Raw genomic sequence first — 19,784 nt, 5'->3', positions numbered from 1 at the left:
AGCAATCTGATTCTCATCCTACAAGGTCAAAACTGCAAGATGAGGAGGGGATGCTTCATCATGCTCCTCACCCCACCCCCTCTTTACTCAGGGTGTACCCCATTGCACTGCCACCTTTATTTATTTATGCCCCTTCCGCAAGACATTCCTATCTGACTCAAGGCTTTCAAGGCCTTGTTTGTTTCCTCCCCCACTTTTATGATGTGTTAATCATGAGTGGATCTGCAGACTATACTGATATGACCATTATCACAGGCAGTGAACTCCATATGCTATACTCTGCTGTGAATGTTTGACAGGGGACTATAAAGTGATCTGTGTGGCCAGCTCATATTTCAGATAAATTATTATTCATTTGTAACTTTCAAAACCAACACTTTTACAGGTTTAATGGGCAGTAGGTATCTTGTCAACGTGTCTCTCAGCTCAGATGGGCCTCTCTTCTGCAAAGGAGAATTACTAGTTAAATTGAAAGGGGCGGGAGTAGGTTTGAATTTTGAACCTTCCCGCTCAGCAGAGAGAGGGATGAACAACTTTCAGAGGAAACCAGACTTGTTACGGCCGTTTGGGAATGGAAAGAATGTTGAGAGTGACGGTTCAAGCTGGGCTAGAGAGTTAGATAAAGGACATGTCTGTTGTTTCTCAACAGTGGCCTGACTTATTCCCCACTCTTTTCCCTCTCACTAGAGCAGCAGTTTGTTACCGTCTTGTGATTTAGATTGAGAGAAGTGTGACTTTAGAGTGATGTTAGACAGTCAAGGGCCATCGACTGTTTCTGCGCTCACCAAGTAGTCATGGAGAAAAAAAAGGCAGATTCCCGCGTTGACACAGGCTTGCTCAGGGTTGCTCACATCCTCCTTTGAGATGAGGGGTTCTTCCTGTGTCCTCCCACTAGGCCAGACAACCAATAGCTGAGAAAGCTGACTTCATGGTAAACCCCTTTATTCCATGCCAGAAATCTGCTCATCACTCCCTTGGGTTTTTGGGTTTTTCAGTGGAGAGACACATAGAGAGAGGTTTTCAGCTCTCTGCTTTTCCTCCTTCTCTCTGTCTGTGGTCCTCTTATGCTTAGAGAAGTTTTCCCATGCACTCCTTTGGCAAGGGGGCCTAGCTCTGTCACTGAGGGATGACAGCAAAAAGCTTTGAATAGAAGAAACAGACTGGAAACGGTCTAAAAGAGTAACCATAGCAGCAAACAAGAAGAAAAGGAGCTGGGACGTTTGTGGAGATTTTTTTTCGAAGTACGCCAGTTGAAGTCTTTGTTTTAAAAAAAGAAATTCACATTGTGAGTCTGCTTGGACTCTTAGATTGGGTCTTTCTTCTTGTCTCATAATAGGATACAAACATCCATCTGTGTGGGTAATAAATTCAATTGTTTGCTTCAAGCTGTAGCAGAGGTTCTTTCTTTTGCCTCAGGGTTGGGTTATGCTGGTTGTAGATCACTGGTCAGATGGTAACCTTTGAAAGTCCATGGCCATGTTCTTTTTATCGCTTTACCCAAACCCCCCTCCACCCCAGCCCAGCCTAGCCTCTGTATGAGGGGCAGTGATGCTATCACAAGAGAAATACAAGCACATTCCTCTGATATCCCTCTTGACTTCCTCTTTATTGTCTGTTGGAGACAGACAGTAGGCAGAGGAGAGCAAACACAAGATAGGCTATTGTCACAACAGGGGCTAAAATTAAAGCTTATCTCAGCAGTCGGCTTCCGCTTTCAATCCAAACTCATAACTCAAAATATCATTGTAATTGTAAAAAGACAGATGTCATGTGAAACAACCTCTTGCTCTGTGCTTTGTGGTGTTTTGAAGTAGGCAGGGCAAACTGACAAGTTTGGCTTTGTCTGCTACTGCTCTGAAAGCTCATGAGAAAGTCATTTCTTATAAATGCCATGTTGTCTTAAGTGCACTATTTACACTGATGTCAGCAATGTTTGGATGTCCTTTCTTTTTTTCCAAGGTCTCAGACAGACTAGAGTAGATTGTCTTGGAGATTTACAGAGTAGCTCAACATGGGATCGTCTTCAATGACTCTCCTCAGTTGCTGGCATGCACAAATACAACACAATAGAAAAAAAAGCTCAGATTTATGTGTATTCATAGTGATTTAAATGCCCAGACACCACTTTTTTGTCTCCATTTGGACAGAAATAGTCAATCAGTAATCATCATGACAGTGGGCAAACTTCCACTGACATTTAGCCAATCCTCACATCCTCACCCACGTTTGGGCAGGCTACTAATATTCACACCCACACACTCGCACTACTCTCGAGGCAGGAAGATGGAGGAATTCTGTGCTGCTGTTGCTTAGTAACGGCACAGCTCTGTGCCTTAATTTGAGCATCCGTGCTGCTTCCTCAGCAGGTGCTGCTTTTGAGTGTGTTGGTGGGTGTCTGTTGAGGCATTATCTCACAGCTAGCTAGAATACTAGTTATACACATGACGATTGGCTGGAGGTTTTCATAGGATGTTCCTATCTGTTCCCTGATGCAACTATCCTATTCGTATGTATAACATTATGGTCTGTCGTTGGCATACTCCTCCATCTGGGACAGTGTCAGCCCCCCGGCTCATTCACTTCATAGCTCTCCAACCACAAAATTATACTCCTGCCCGTTATTTGCTCATGCATTGGCCTCTGTCACTGGGGATACACTGCCATGTATATGTTGATGTCCTCTTCTCCCCCTTTCACTTCAATGAAAAGGAGGAAAGACACTAGACAGTGATTATTTTCTCATAGCCCACTGGCAGAGTTTGCAGTGCACTAGACTGACAGAGATATCCATCTGCTGGCACATTATACTGAATGTGAGTCACTTGGTCCACTGTTCCTATGCTACCTCCTGGACGGTAATACTGTGAAGACTTTATATTTCCACTTGTCTGATCATAAATTGCGTTGTGATGATTCAACTTTTTTTTTTTTTTTTTATCAAGAAATTTTTATTAGACACACAGGATATCATATCAAAAGTCGACAGCTGATTTACTTTTGTTGGTCACTCCTCAAACAATGCTCTGATAAAGTCACCCCTGCATACCAGGCCGCTGATGAAGATATGATTCAGCTGTGTGGACTTTTACCCAGTTATCACACAGATTGCAGAGTACACTTTCAGTCACAAGGTAAAGTAGCTAATGACATTATACCACATTGTAGCGGTGTAAGAGCACAAGATGGTGTTGCCTCAGCTGTTGTTGTTATTCTTAAGTTAAGCCACTCACAGACCACATCATGTGCCACACCTCCAACTGTTAATGCACCTCTGAGGGACTGTACCTGTAGGGAGAACTGGAGAGTCTGTGGTGTGCCGGGCTTGATGTTTAGCCTCTCGGCTCTTCTAAGTTAGAACGCCGCGGCCACAATGACGCCATCATCTATCCGAAGACAACAGAGCCACAGAACATCCCAGAGTTCTCACTTTTGATTTAATTTTTTCTGATAGAGGTCCTTTCTTTTTTTCATACTACCACCACTTCAGACTACTTAGACAATGGCACTTTAACAAAGGCCTGGAGCTCCTCTGGTCCTTGATGCACTGCGACGAGCATCAGTGACCACACTGAAGTCATTCAGTTACGCACAGACCTCGTTCCTCCCATGCAACTCTATCTATGCTATCGGTGTAGCGGCAGCTGTGTACTGCGTTGTGGAATTCAACCACACAATCAAAACCCTAAATATTGTTAAGCTCAGTAAAACCTGGGTGCTCTGTGCTTGGCTCGCTGGCCCTTTGTGCGTTTGAGCCCGCTGGGGTTAACAGGTCTTGGATGTCATAGACGAAGAGAGAGTTAAATGCCAGCGGAACACAGCGTATGACAAAGGAGAGAATTGAGAGAGGCGTCCCATTGTGGTTACATTTGAAAGGATTGGTCACTTTTGTCCCTTTTGAAATGGCTGATTACTAAAGGATATATCCCAGTGTCCTTAAACAAAGATATCTGGTGTGACTATAAGCCCTTTCTATGGTGTTAAATGGGTTGGATGCTGATTGGACGTCAGTAGAAAATACGAGTAGAACACAAAACCCATCTGGTCGCTTATATGAAGAGTCATAAATAGTCAGAGTCATATTATTGGATTGCCACACTGGGTTACATTTCATCAACAGCTGCTCATCTCTCACTCTCATAGTGTTTCTTATTTTCTCTTTTCTTACTTCTTATTTCAGTCATTATTATGGCTTATCACAAGCTCCCAGCCCTTCCTAAAAGCTCATTCAAGACACCCTACTCAATCATTGTCTTATTTCACCGGGCTTTCCATCTGTGTTCAGTATGCTTTTGCATCCATCTGTGACCTAGGATGTGCTAAACCTTTCAGCATTGTTTGGGGTATTCTGATCAGGCCTTTTATCCATAATGTCTTTTGCTGGACGGCAAGTCTGCAGTTAAGGGGTAATCTTTTCTAAATGGCACTAAATAAAGTCCCAAATCCCCTACCCTCTGGGCCTAAGAGGATGAATCCCAGCCGCTATGCACAGGGCTTACGGAGGTCTGGGAGTCTGCCAGGCCCTGCCACACTCAGCAGCCTCCATAGCCAGGGACAGGTAGGTGCATTTTGGGTTAATGCTGCACTGAGACAGGCAGGTGCTCTTAAGAAACTACCCTGTTCTTCCTATCCTGGCCCAGTAGCCTACTCCAGTGCTTGCCAAGCCTATAGCAGCCTGTTCTATATGAATTTAAGTCATAAAAAGGATGTGCAAATTATTAATACCACCCACACATATATCATGAAAAGAAATGTCCACTGAAAAATCTTATTTAGCATCCAGACTTGTGGGTCAATCCAAAGAACCACTTACATGGACTCATGTTGCCTTCTGTGTCACAGAAGGATGACCATATGGTATCGCAAAGTAATGAATCATTCTGCCCAGTTTTAGGTAAAATGGCCCGCTGCTAATCCGTAATGATTTAAGAGCTTTTGTCTTTAATTCTGCTAAATAAAATACCATCAGCACCCATCTACGGTTTAAGTTGAGGCCACATTTACCCTGGATGGCTGTTGGAGTGCTCCACGTCTCAGTGGGTGAATTGTTTGGGATTCCTCAAATGTTTTTGGGTTTCATGTTTAAAGAGTGGAGTGTTTGTGTAGTCTGTTTAAATGAAAAGAATTGCACGTTTGTGAAGACCTGCATTAGCAACCCGGGAGGGTAGAAATAGTGTTTTAGATATTTCTGGTATGTAGCAGTTTGTTGGCTGTTTAAATATGATTTAAGGTTCCCAATGAAACCAACATCAAGTTTCTCCCCAAGCCTTTCTAAGGTTGTTGTGGCCCACTGACAGGAGCATAGCATTGTGACCATTCATGGGTATATTGTATGATCTAATTTTGTGTGCGTCATCAGGTCACACTCTAACCCACTTCCCTCTGGCTACAATAAATATAAATGAAGTTATTAGCTAATCTAAATGAAGTGTGCCCATAAAACTGAACCCAAACGAAGCTGAGCAGTAATATGAGTAATTTGAGTATTTACTGTACTTGATCCCTCACACCGTAAAGCCTACAGTTACACTTACTATACATAGTTACATTTATACTATTGTAAGTACTCTAGTAATGAAATATTTCTTTAAAACATTTGCAGAAGTCAAAAGTGCATGCAGAGAAGCGGTATGGCAGCCCAGCTGGGTCATGATTCGACCAGTGTAATCCAATTACTGAAGACTATTCCAGGCTAAAAGCAGAGGATGATGTCATAGTAATGGCTGTGTGCCTCTGACAATACAACATTTCCCTTCTCCCGCATCACATAACGCCTACAAACTATTAGAAATCTGTTCAACAAAGAAGCCAGTGTGCAAGCACGTGACTGAGCTAGATTTGTGTGTGCGCGCGTAAGAAACACAAGGGCTACTTATCCTTTGTGTCCTTCATGTCGAGTTGTCTTTATTGTGTAGTTTCATTGCATTCCCTGAATCTCAGATTTACCAATTATCTGATTAAACCTAAACCAGCTCCTTATTTTTAACCCCACATATAACCTATTTTTGGTTTTGTTGTGTTCTTTTTGAATCAAGTAGATCAGAATTACGTTTGTGCTTTTTTTATGGCCATCGTCTGTATTGACCAAAATAAAACCAATAGCCTGTCTGTGTTAGGTAAGTTAGCTCCACAGTAATCCTACCTTGCTGTATACTAGAGATACAATGTGGCATTATGTTTCCTGTTCAAGCACATGGTCTCGTTAGCCCTAGGCCTAACTACTATTCAGTTTAGTTATGGTCAATGTAACGCGCTGACAGCAGGGTCATATTTATTTGTGTTGAGACTCTGCCCTCTTATGTAAACATATGAATCAGCTAGGAATGTGGGTAGAGCACAGGTTTGTGTTTGTTTTTGTATTCCCGCCTGCATCATTCCTTTAATAGAGTCTGTAAATTAAGTCTGTGGGCTGCATCACGTTGCCAACAAACTTTCCTTTTGTGCCACAGAATGACAACCTCATAAAGAACATGTCTAACGCTTCAACTGAATTCTTATTTATGGCTTTGTGTTTTTATAATTATGACCATAAGGAAGCTTACTGTCTAAGCAAAGCTCTACTCCATCAAATCTTTCTTCTTCCTTCTATTGAAATGAAGCCAGAACTTGCCTACCCTGCCCCCTACTCCGCATCCTGTTTACTTGTGAGGAGTCTTTTTTTTTATAGCGGATGGGGAAGCATATGAATTATAACTCTGTATGAGTCCGGATATCTTTTAGTGGATCAGAGGAAATGACCACATGAGGGTCATCAGACAACACGCTTCTCTCACCTCTGTTTAACAAGGAACAACAAGGAGCAAGTCTTAACAATACAGTTTTTTTTTTTTTGAAATGTGCTTGCCTTCCCTGGTGTGTTAACATCAGCACTCATTATGCTGAGTTTCCGTACAATGTTCTGGACTTTACCAGGACAACAGTGACAGGAACTGACACTACAGTATAACAGAACTACTAAGCATCCGTGCTGTCCGCAGCTGTCCATGTAACAACAACTAACACAGACAGCAAGCAATCAGAGGCATGCAAATTTTAATGTCCTTTTCAGTGACCCCTTTAAAATCTCAAATCTCCACATTGATAGATGTTTTACTCTCCTGGGCTTTGAGGCGTATATATTTTTTTTTTTGTACCCTTTGAGTTGAGGGGAACATTCCCCAAAGAAACAAAAGATCCAACATGGGCGTGCAACACCCCCACACTTATTAGCATATATGACAAGCAGCAATAAACTTGTGATAGCTATAAGTGGACAGATGGTCGGTGCCCCAACCCTGCCAATAGAATTATACACTCACACATGCACATGCATCCAAAGGGTGTGACTTGCTCCACCCAAATCCTCCTGCTACTGAGGAGTTGAGTTTTGTGTGTGCAGTGCCTTCTCTGCAGTTTGTCCCCGGGCCTTCTGTGGTTTGGTGCAGTAGATGAAGAGATCAGGGGTTGGGATGTAAACAGATAGCGTCCTCTGTTTATACAACTGCATTTTGGCATACTCCTCCTCTCTGGTTCCTCTGAAATTCTACATGGTCCACTCATCTCAATTATCCCCTGACTGGAAGGCTAGTATCTCTCATCTCAGCTAAATTAATTAAACCACAGGGCAGAGTCTGAAAAACATCTCCTCGTTTTAATAGCTTATCTATTCAGACATTAACCCAATTTCAAAGGGTTGTCCCTTTGCCCTGGGGGGTCCTTTTAAGTTTAACACCACAGTGCAATCAGAGAACAGCAGTATGTCTACATTCTCTCCACGCTCCACACCCACTCCCCGCCACGTCCTCCTCCTCTCCTCCTCCTTCTCATTCCCCAGGCTCTTATTGTAAATAGGCTAGTGGGTCTGGGTCCCCCTATCGAGGTGTGTCACACCCAAGACTCATGTAGCCCACGCTTTGAAACCCTCAGGCATGGCAGAGAGGGAGGAATTGGAAGTAGGAAAAAAAAAAAAAGTCAGGCAGGGGGCTGGTTGTACAGCAGTAACAACATTAGAGTTTGGGTTTGCAGAGGCAAAAGAGAGGGAGGGGTTTTAATTGGATGTGTGCCAGTCTCTCAGGGGTCCTTGAAAAAGGGGGATAGCGGATGGAAAAGGGAGAGAGGTTTGGAATGGGAGGGGCACCAGTCAACGAGTGGGTTTCCTGTGGGAACCAGCTACCTCTCTTTTTAGATGCAAGAAGAATAGGGGTTCCTCCATCAGCTGGCTCGATGGGTTTAAAGTGCTGGGACTTTAAATAGAAAATAAGCAGCTAATGTTTTTGTACTAAACGTAGCTTAATAAATATGTGTCTGATGAAAGAGAGGTAGGCTGTTTTCCAGCGTTTGTGCAGCTTTCACTTTAGGGCATTGTGTTCTGGTTTATCTTTCATCTTTTTTTCATTATTTTACTTGAATGCTCTGTTGTTAGAGAAAGGTTTGGGTATTGTAAAGTTGACCAAGTATTGTTTGAACATGGATTGAAAGGACTTATTGTCAAATGCAAACCAGAAACAATCATTTGTCCGGCGTATTCAGATACTGTATTGTATATAACAGAGTACATTATTTGCACACAGATACGATCTATTATGCACACACTGGTGCTGAGTTTACAGAGCCCGTACCTCATTCTTTACAAGCTGACAGGGCCTCATATGGAAGGTTTGCCACCCTGACCCAAGATTTGACCTCACTGGTAGAGAGTATGTGCACACAAACAGTCACATATAGAATTTAATTACTGCAAAGGAGGAACTGAGGTGATTAGTCTTTGTCTGGCCGGGAGCAAGGGCAGGTCCTGCCCAAGAGACCGTCTTCTAGGTCTGGGAGGGTGAATGGGAAGATAAGGAGAGGGGGAGTTAGGGACAGCGCTTGGATGAGATTGAGAGATAACTTTATAGTAGCCTTGTTCATGAGTGGAGTGGTGGAAAAATTGACAAAGTAGATCAGGAGTGATGAATAGTTGCATTTAAGTGGCAACAAATGAGGTACCTTAGATTGAAAACCTCAGGAAGAAGTCGAATCTAGCTACTGCAATCCCTCCCCCATCCTGTCAATGCTTCAACCTGATTGATTAGACATGTCTCGCCACTAATGGATGTGTCCAGCATGATGAGGGGAAATGCATTAGGCTCTCATATACAACATTAATCTAATAAATGATTATTTGTAAGGTTAAAGGGAGGCTAGCTTGATAAGAAAATCTCACCACTGAACAACAAACAAACACTATAGATTCAGTGTCCCCTTCCCTGCCTTCCTGCAAACCTGACCTTGGACTCGGGAAGAAAATGTGATCACGTGTGTGGGCGTGTGCATGTCTGAGTTCACGAGTGTATGCATATTTGTATGTGTGCGTGATTATGTGTGTGCGCCTGGTCCCAGCTGCAGTCCCAGCTGCCCCCCCCACACACACTCTGTCATTTATGCCAGTAACAACAAGAGGCTGTTCAGCTGTGGAAGTCATATGTGAAAGTTCCACAGGGAGCAGTGTCTTTTGGGAAATATGGTGAAACACACACTAAATAGAGACCGAGCCCGTTTCACTGCTTGTTTACTGTGATGTAGGCTTGGCCGGATAGCAAAAAACAAAAATACTTCAAAGCAACCTCAGACCAGCAAGCTCTTTGTTCAAGCAAATCTCGGTTCGCGGAGGCATAGGACATGGGTGATGACTGCTGCCAGAGAAAAAGGGAGGAGAGCAAGCTGTGCTAGGCTGAGCCCTGAAACAGCCATCTGTGTCAGTGGCACCCTCTGCCCTGCCTCTACTGACCGCCTCTCGCTCTGTCACTGTAATTGGCATAGTAACCATAACGACGGCTGTTCCCCTGGGGTGCCGGCACGTGGACCTGGGAGATTTCATCCAGGCACCGAGCGTCGGGCAGAAAGGGGAACCGACAGACTGACTACAGGCAACCATAGATAAGGCTGCCTTTGCATTGCAAATGACTGAGGTTGTGTGTGTGTGTGCCCAGAACTGGAGCCGGTATGGAACACTGCAGTGATATGAACGATGATAAAGAGCCCCAGACACCGATACGGCGGTGCAATATATCAGACCTATTGAGTCTGCGGTCTCCCTCGAGACTCTGGCTTTTTCCTCCATTATGTGGCAGATTTAGCAGCTGAACAAAAGATGCAGTAAACAGCCAGGAACATATAGATGCTTTCTTGTCATTAATTGACTGCTAAGATTAAATACTGAAGACAAACATAGAGTTTAAAACCTCGCGGTTCATTGCTCCTGTTGCACAAGACAATTTTCCATCATGGCATAGAAGAGGGAAACAAAAACAGCAACCCAAGTCAAAACAAACCTACTCAGGAAACACTAACCCCACAGAAATGTGCTTTTTCTCTAAATGTTGATAGTGGAATGTGGTTTGTTTTTAGGATTATCTTGTATTTCACTCGTGACCGGCATGGAAATGACCTTTTCTCATTATACTACAGATTCCACATCATGTAAATACTACCCTCCTCTTATATATCATATAGTGCGATGGCTAGATAAACTGTGCTCAGACCCCGTCTCTTTAGCTTTGGGGGTTTAATGACTGTTTTTACCCTGTAATAACACAGGACCCAGTCTGTGAACACCCACAGTATAGATCCTTCAGGCTGATTCAGACACTATAATGGCAGTGAAGATCTCGGTTGTCCTCCTTTCGCAGGTGTTCCACCTTTTTTTTATAAAGGAGATATATTTTCCCCAAGCTCCTGTTTTTGTGGACGTATGATGAATATAGATCAGCAGCATGTTTGAACATCAGGACTGATCTAACTAAAGACTGACTTCACACAGAATCTCTAATGCTGACTTGAGATTAGTAGCCTAACGTGTAGTTAGAATTAAATATGATGAAAGCCCTAACTAGCACTTAATCATTACAGCCTGATGTTAGCAGGGAGGATTTTGTAGAGATTTTGTATCACTGAGCCTCTGCAGCCCAATTAGGCTACTCTGATATTTTTTCATGTTTCAGGACAACTTTTTCAGTCAGGCGTGTAAAGGGCCTCATGAGTCTGATTAGTACATCCCTCGTACGCTGAGATCCATGTGTGTGTATGTGTGTGCTTTAATTGCACGAGTCTACCTTCTCCCGATGGCTCCATCCCCTCTGGCGTTCTCTCCTTCTCCGTCCTGCCCCGCAACTCAGGAGATCCACAATCTGGGGGCACAGCTTTGTGGTTGTTTTTAGGAGGTTCATGGCCTTTCAATTCTCTTGATGAGAGTATAACATTCACAAGCAGTCTACTTGAGGCAAAAGAGTTTATTTTCAAGGAAATATGTGTCTTGTAAACTCACACGCGGGTATGTTTCTCTAACCTCTGCTCTCTCATATTCTCTGTGGTGTATTCCTTGCCTGTGGCATGCAGCGCATCGCCTAAAATGTGTTGCCAACAAGAGTTGCATGCAGTGTTGTCTGAGCCCCTACGAGGCTTTGAACACTCGCCTCTTTCTCCTATATATCATAAGGGTGAGCAAGCCCCTACATGGCTTGAGTACCAGGTGCTGCAGTATGGCTGACTGCAGGGCACATAGGGAAAATTGGAAATGGGACATGTGTGTGTGTGCGTGTGTGTGTGTGTGTGTGTGTGTGTGTGTGTGTGTGTGTGTGTGTGTGAAATTGTCCAGGCCTGTTGTGTGAATAATAGCCTGACAGCTCTGTGATATGCAGTGAATCAATGTGGCTCTGTGCCAGGCAACCACTAATATATCTGCCTCTCCTCATTCGCACCCTCTTGTTTTTCCTCTCCTGCTTTCTCTGTCTGCTTGGCACATAAAACACCTGGCATACATCTTACTGTTAAATATGACAGTTTTTTTGTTTGTTATACATATATACTCTAATTACTCCTCATAAATTTGCCCAGTCGCTTGTAGAAAATCAATTCTTGAAAGCTCTTAAATTTAGAGTCGCTGATGTGGTGACAAAAACCGAAATCATCATAACCTCCAGATTTGTCAAGTGATGAACATGAACCTTTTTTTATTTCCATCCCATCCCCCAAAGGAAAAGTAGTCTGAAAGTCTGCAGTAATCATTAGCTTCTCTGTTACTCATTATAACAAAAGTCATTGGCTTTGGCATAACATGCACTAATCAGCAACAGCGCTCTCAGTAAATTGAGTAAACTAAAACAAGCGCACGCTGGCACGTGACGAGGTGTACATTCCTCACAGAACAGAACCATGTTACACAGCCTGTTGATGCAGAAATAACACAATGAGCTATTATGCGACAGAGAAATAAATAAGGGTAGTATAGTGTGGTGACCCTATTCAGTGTGGAATAGTGGGTCATCCTGCAGTGCTAGGTTCGCCGGATGCATTTTAACCTCCCGCCCCGAAGAGATCTGTATTATGAACAGTTGATAGCGGGCAGCTAAATATAGAATCAACACACATCTCCAAGCAATCTGTCCCCTTCGAAGTCGCTGCTTGTGCAGTGGCCTGTGAATGACGATGGTGACACAGACAGAAAGAGGGAGAGTCTGTTTATCATCACAAACTGTGACTCCACGTGAGCTGCGATTCACGAGGCCGGAGAAACCAGTCAGTGTTGGTTTTTTTGTTTTTTTCCCCCCCCTTCCTGCTCCAACTCTCTTCCTCCGCAGCAGCATACAGTGACAGCCCTTAACACTGACCAGCCTTCAGTTGCTGCTGAAACACCGCTTTGGAATCCAGGGGTCAACCACAAGACTTGGACCCATCTGTATGAGTAATTGAACTGATATAAATGACATAGCGTTGCATTGTTCAGCATTTGTCACAGGCTGTCTTTGTCATAGAGGAAGAATGCTGCTGAAGAGACTGGAAATCTTAGCTCATCACAAGCCCACTCCGGTACACAAGTCTTGCCAAAATGCATTCTCATATCTCACATCTGCATCTGAAGGATGTGTTGTTTGGTATTGCTCTGTAGGCGTGCCCTGGTGTGCCCTATCTGGCATCATCTAGTGAGATTAGCATGTCAGCATTTTGCCTCAAAACAATGTTAGGATAGGGGAAGCTGTCTTGTTCTGGAGTTGGGTTTGTTTTCTGTTCCAAATAAATTCTCAGTGTATGAGACTTTTGTTGGCTCCTTTTCTTTCTGTTCCTATTTTCTCTCTTATTTTAACTCTCACTGCCGGTCTGAATTCTGGTTTCTGTCTCTAGGTTTGTGTTTGCACATGTCTTTTCATTTAATTTCTATCTTTTCTTGAGGATGTTTAGCAACTCATAGAAAATACCATGTTCACTGGGTCCCTGAGACAGCAAAACAAAGAATGGGGTAACTTCTTCATTATGTTGTGTTCATATAATTACATGAATAGAAGTTGCAGCTTTTTTCAGTTTGGCTCAGCAACAATGAAGCTGTCTGACTCCTCTCTGTCTTTAACAATATATTTATTGCTTATCGTGTTTCCAATCCTCCATTTCTGTCTGCCTCTCCTCCTGGCCTTTGTGCAGCAAGCTTTACTTTCCTATGAGAGCCAGACTGTGAGACCACAGTGGGCCAAATGGAAACTTACAATGAGATGATTAAAGCTAGACCAGAGATTGGAGAATAAGATCCAAATCCAGAGTTTTCTAACTGGGTTTTGCTCCTAAGGCAGGGGTTTTCAAAGGGACTCACCCATATTGATTGAAAAAACCTTAAATCCAGCCCTATGTACAGTTCGTGTGTGTGTGTATTAACTTGAACATACCCATTGGTTTTACTCTTTATCTCCTAATGGTCTGCAGTAACTATATATCTGGAGACATCTCTACCCACTCATTATTTTCACTTCATGCCACAGAAACGCTGTTCTCTGCTAGCAGAACAGGAACTGAAAATAGAATTTTAGATTTAGTTTACTTTAGCTCCACAGGGCCTCTCAGACCAGCAGTATTGATCTGTTTGTTACCTGTCAGAAGCCCAAAGCCCATTTCCCTTGTGCTCTTGACTCACCGGATTAGAGAAGCATGCGCAGGAAGACTCTGAGCGGGGAAAACCAGAGTGAACTCCGCGACCTGTATTCTTTCTGCTATGATTTCCTATATTATTCAAGTTTTGAACATTAGCAGTAGGGCTGTAGCCTTCAGAACTCAGTGTTAAGCATTTTCCCTCTATTACTGAGCTGGGATCTGATTGCAGAACGGTGTGATTGACCGCAGAGTCCTGATTCGACTTACCTTCAAATCAGTGGACTTTGCCTTTTGAAGGCTGTCTTTGTGGTCAGATTAGAAGACAAAGCAACGTTCACATCATGTTCCAACATGTTTCGAACACAAGCAGTCATTAAACTTTACCGTCAAAGCACAATGTGTTGTAGCAACATTTGTTCTGCTGCGAGATAAACCTACTAATAGCGGGTGTTTGAGTTTAACATCCTGGGTGTAAAATTAAACCTCATTACCAGAGAAACCAATGTTTTGATATAGACTTCACCTAAGACAAATAATACAGACTTAGCAACTTCCTTAAATTAGTCTGCCTTCATGCACCCACGCGTTTATTTATACCTTCAAAGTTTCCATGAGTTAATCTTATGACCAGGGTAGTCAGAGCCTCTGTAATGGTGTGAGGAACGCATGGGGAAGTAATGAAAATAATTGAGACCGATATGGCTGAGAGAAAAAAAAGAAGCAAAATCGGAGGTGACTGTCTCATTTCATTAACTCCTCAATCACATGGTGCTTTTGATCACAGTGATTATGTACTTTGATCTCTGCATGGCAGCCTACAGTATAAAGACCAGCGCGGCAGGGTGTCTAACCTCAGCCCGTAATGTATGCACTCATCTGGAATCAGATGTTGGGTTCTCTAATGGGATAAATCTCATATTTTTGACTTTTTCTCATGTAGCGTCATAATGTTAGGCATAGTCTTCTGTGAGGAAAAATCTGTCAGGAAATCCAGACCAGACAGCGTGCTAATGACTAAGGACCTGTCTTTGATTAGCTTTACAAGAGATTAATAATCCACGCTCACATGTCCAATGTAAAAACCGCAACATATGGCAAGCTAAAGATGAATTATAAATTGGGCGGGCTGCTCGCTGTGAGATTATAGGCTTGGTCGCGTGCGTCCCCAATTTACCCTCCCTTCAAAGTAGCCTAAACCCACGCTTGGGGAGCTGAGATTAAAGGTCTTGGGTCAGTGGGGTTTTTGGCTAGGGACTTGCATGTTTGAAGGACAGGCCTCTTAGATTGGATTGATTGGTGTCGCCCTTCAATATCCACCACGCATAAAGATTATAATGATGGGATTCCCCTGATTTGTGATTGGGTTAATCCTGTCTATAATAATGACTCTCTAATCAAATAGTCTCCTGCTGATTGATTGTGTGATGTTTGGAGGGGAGGGAGGTAGTGGGGAAAGTATGAGGATAGTTTTTAAGCAGCACTCTTTATTTGTAGTGGCTGACATTAGTTGGTCATTGACAAACGTATTGGCTGTCAAACAGTCATGTGAACCTTGGTTATATGATTACTGGAAGCACCTCACAGTGGGTAGAACACCTTGATTACTTCCTTTTATCTTAGTTGAATATCATAAAAGCATATCTTGTGTTCAGAGCTGTTTTAAACTAATTCAAACTAATCAGCAGCAACTAACTATCATTTTCGTTTTCAGTGTTATTTTTTCAGTCAGTTGGTGCATGAAATGTTGGATAATAGTGAAAAATGTCCATCACAATTTCCTAAAACATAAGGTCATGTTTTCAATTTTTTTCAATCAACCATCCAAGACCATGAGAAATACAGTTTACCATCTCCTAAGGCAAAGAACAGCAGCAAATGCTCATAGTTAAGCATAGATTTGGCATTTTTGCTTGAAAAATTACTTAAATGATTAGTCAATCCTCATAATATTCGCCGATTAATTTTCTGTCCCTGGACTAATCGATTCATCCACCAGTTTCAGCTCTACTGTGTCCGCTCAGTTGCTGTTCGGTCTAACTGGGGAAAAATGTTGGCAGTTATCAGTTCATCTGTAAAGGAGTTTTCGAGTCAATTATGTCAATTTTGATGTTCTTTATTACATTAGCACAATCAGTTATGTGCAATAATGTTTTTTTTCATAGAGGTTAGCCCATAGAAAGTCTCACATGTGAGAGTTTATCTTTTCATCGTCGCTATCTCCCTGTTAGGACCATCATCTTTCCTGGAATGTGAGCCACCATGCACGAGACATTATGTCACGCGCCGCTGTAACCCATTAAACTCGTTTTACACATTTCCCGTATTTGCAAGTCCTGCAAGTAGGTCAGTTCGACTTAATACAAATTTCCACATTTTCCTTTCTCTAAAGGAATTACTGGGATTAATACAATACGCAGCAGTCAAACAGAGAAAATCCTGCAGCAGCCAGTCACGTGCAGATGTGAGGGGGGGTAGCAGGTCAGAGACAAGAGAGAGTGCAGTGCAGCTGCAAACAAGGTCAGATTTATGTGCCTCAGGTGACTTCAGATTACGGCTTGCACTCGAGCTGTGAGGCGAGATGAGAATCAGAATTTCCATCGAATCACTGCTGGTTACAGGATTGGAAATGAAATCTGTAATCAGGGGGATGATTATTTTGAGAAGGGAGAGAGAGTAGTCTAAACTAGATTCCGCTTCAAAGAAGGTCTATTTTCTCTCTCTGTCTCCCCCTGGTTTTCTCTGTTTGTCTCTCTCCACACAGTTTTCGTCACTGCCTTCCAGGCATTAACAAATGAGGGTAAAAAATTAAGGCAGTACTAATAATAGTGAAACAGCAAATGACTATTTACAGCCTCTCAATAGAGAATATCCCCCCCTACAGAAGGTAGAGGCCTTAGCGTGTAGTTATTTAATCTTCATAAACTTCATCCCCTTCAGGCAATCCATAAAAATCAAATAATATCTGGTGACCTTCTCTTACTCTGCCATGATCTCCTAAGGTATTAAGAGCATGAGAATACAGGCCTCTCGTGATCGCACAGACATTAGTCCATTTGCTCTACTTTTCCTGTTTGGTTTTTCCATCTGTGGAGTCACTGCAGAGCACGTGCAAGGGAGGCCAATGTCCTGCGGGTAAGGGAGGGAGATATGGAGGAGCGGGGTGGGGTGGGGGGGGAGACGGGGATGATGCAGCCCAGATGGAGCCTAACTGATTATCTCTACTGGGCGGTGACAGTATTTTGGGAGGTTTTTTAGCCCCAGTCCCCAGCTAAACCACAGTAGCAGAGATCAGTGTCACTTTAAAATGGCTGAATCACAAAACAAATTTTTGTCAATTAGAATCCTAATATACAAAATTAGCCAGTTAACATTTCATATGCCAATATATCTCTTACTTGGCAACTAAATATTACAAATCCTCCCATATATCCCAACACCATAGCCTCTAACCAACAGCTCTTTTCCTCCATCCCTCTCTATCTCCAGGCCTTTGGACAAGCCTACTCCAACCACAGGAAGGTGGCAGCGGATGGGGAGAGCCGTGAGGAGTCTCTTATCCAGGAGTCGGCCTGTAAGGAGGCCTACTACGAGCAGAGGGTGCTGGAGCTGCAGACCGAGCTCCGCCAGGCACGCAACATCCTCACCAACACCCAGTCTGAGAATGAACGCCTGAACACCATCTCACAAGAGATGAGAGAGGTAAGAGAGGGGACACCCAGAACCAGAATCATATCACAGTGCTTATCAGTTCCATGTATCATAGGATGCTATTAATGCACACTGTAGATATTATGTTTGAAGAGGAATGGGTAAAGTTACTCAATAGATTATGACTGTTTATCAGAAGACACTGTATTGGTTTGTTTCCTGTGTCAATACTTTGAGAGTGAACTCACTTGTGAGTTGAAGCAGAGGTTTGTGTCAACTCTTGTTTGCCTGCAGCTATTGAGAACAGCTGGTGCATTTGTTGATGTTAGTCTGATGCTTTTTATCTGTCTGAAGCTGCAGAAAACACAAGACATATTCATCACTGATTGATAAGCTCATGAGGAAATCGGGGCACTTTTTTATTAATTTTTATGTGCAAGGAATGCAGTTTCAAATGAAGATGCAAAAAAGTCGTCCTCTTAGAGCACTGTTCTTAAGGCTCTAATGCAAGATACAGTGCTGCGTGATTACTGCACCGACATTCATTCACCTGTGATCACTTCAGTGTTATCGTCCAAGCCCGTATTATGTAGGGTGTGATTGCAGAGCCATGAACTTGTCTGTTTCTCACGTGTTAAGACAAGACACACACCAGACTTAATGAAGGAACACCTTGCCTTCAAGCCTTCATGTGATGTCCTCCACCCTCATTAGAGTTCAGGGTGGAATTATAATTACAGATGAACAGATGAGAAGAAAAACACTGAGGCCATGAGGAATGTCCTGTTTTGCAAAAGACGACATGATCCTACATGAATAATAAAATCAGTTATTATCTTCTATTTGTGTGAACTGTTGCATGACAGTATTGTTTAACCTGTTGGCCCAGCTGTGGTATGAGTGACATTTATTATTATATAAAACTTCATCTTAGACAAGCCCCTCACCAGCTGAGTGAAAGGAAGTTTGGCTGAGGCATGACCAACCCATTTCTCTAAATCGCAGCTTACCCTTCGCACATTCCAGCAAACATATTCATTTAATTCTCTCTTAAGCTTCCCCAAACTTCATAATGCAAACCTTTATTGTCTGCGCCCCACTTTGGACAATGTCTGACCTCCTCACTGCTTCCATTTACATACTTGCAATTAATTGACCTCATTAGAGGAGACAAGAGCACAGTGCAGAGGCAGAACGCGGGCTGTGTGTGTCTTTGCCTATGGCCATGCATGTGTGATGTTGTGTGATGGAGCTGGTGATGAGGACATTGAATTACCAGGAGAGCGGTGCAGGTTGAAATCACACTGACTGAGAGATGTACAAAGCTTTAAGGAAACCTGTTTGACACAAAGACAGGGAGACATAAAGGGATAAAAAGAGATGAACAGAGTCTGACAGGAGGGCAGAGGGAGCCTCTCGTCTTTAGATGTGTTTCTTTGATGCAAAGGTCCATGTTCCCTTGACAGCCAAGTAAAGGCTGGAATAATAAAAGAAGGGGGGGGGGGGACCAACTACTCATGCTTGATCAAACTTGATGTATTTGACACTCATAGGTAGGACTGGGCGATATGGACAAAATCAAATATCACAATATTTTTGACCAAATACCTCGATGTTGATATAGCGACAATATTGTAAAGATGACCATTGGTGCTTTCACAAAATATTTACTCAATGAGAATTTTAATAAATAGTCAGCAGTAATGTGGATATAATGACTAAAGGCAAATAACAGAACAGCTAGAACAGTCTGGCAAGTTCAGAAAATTACATCACTTTACTGTAACGCAGCCTTTAAAACCAGGAAAAGACAACACTTATGTCATATAACGATATTACAGTATCCAAAATCTAAGACAATATCAGGTCTCACAATATCGATATAATATCAATATATTGCCCATCCCTACTCACAGGTCTAGGTGGATGCATGGTACATCACATAACAGCCATGAACTTGTTGTATTATATCAGTATTTTGTGCAGGAATTCTTCCAACAACCTTTATTACAGCTGCAAGATCAGTATTTTTACACTCGTCTGAAGCATACCTCTCCACCCAAGCACCAAGAAAACACTAGTACAATTGTTTTATTTAAAGAATCAAGAATAGGGCTGGGCTTCCCTTTCTGCAGTATTGACATTCAGCATATCTTCTTTTTCTGGTCTTTCTTTATAATGCTCTTGCTATGTGGTACTTAAACCCATCAGTATCCCAAATCTTCCATGTTTGTGCACAACAGATTTGGCCGAGTCCACTGTTTTGCAGG

The 19,784-nt window shown here is 42.8% G+C and overlaps 1 protein-coding gene across 2 annotated transcripts in view; it reads left to right on the top strand.

Moving 5' to 3' along the window:
- The window catches only part of LOC137184721 (protein bicaudal D homolog 2-like), a 45,340-nt gene that overhangs the window by 818 nt on the left and 24,738 nt on the right, over window positions 1-19,784 (top strand). For both annotated transcript variants that reach the window (XM_067592664.1, XM_067592663.1), the window contains exon 2: window positions 17,353-17,565. In XM_067592664.1, the coding sequence (XP_067448765.1) occupies window positions 17,353-17,565 (213 nt within the window). The remainder of the gene's footprint in view (window positions 1-17,352; window positions 17,566-19,784) is intronic.

This window comes from Thunnus thynnus, chromosome 6 (genome assembly GCF_963924715.1).
Source record: "Thunnus thynnus chromosome 6, fThuThy2.1, whole genome shotgun sequence".
Taxonomy (NCBI): Eukaryota; Metazoa; Chordata; class Actinopteri; order Scombriformes; family Scombridae; genus Thunnus; species Thunnus thynnus.
This window is presented reverse-complemented; position numbering and strand designations above follow the sequence as displayed.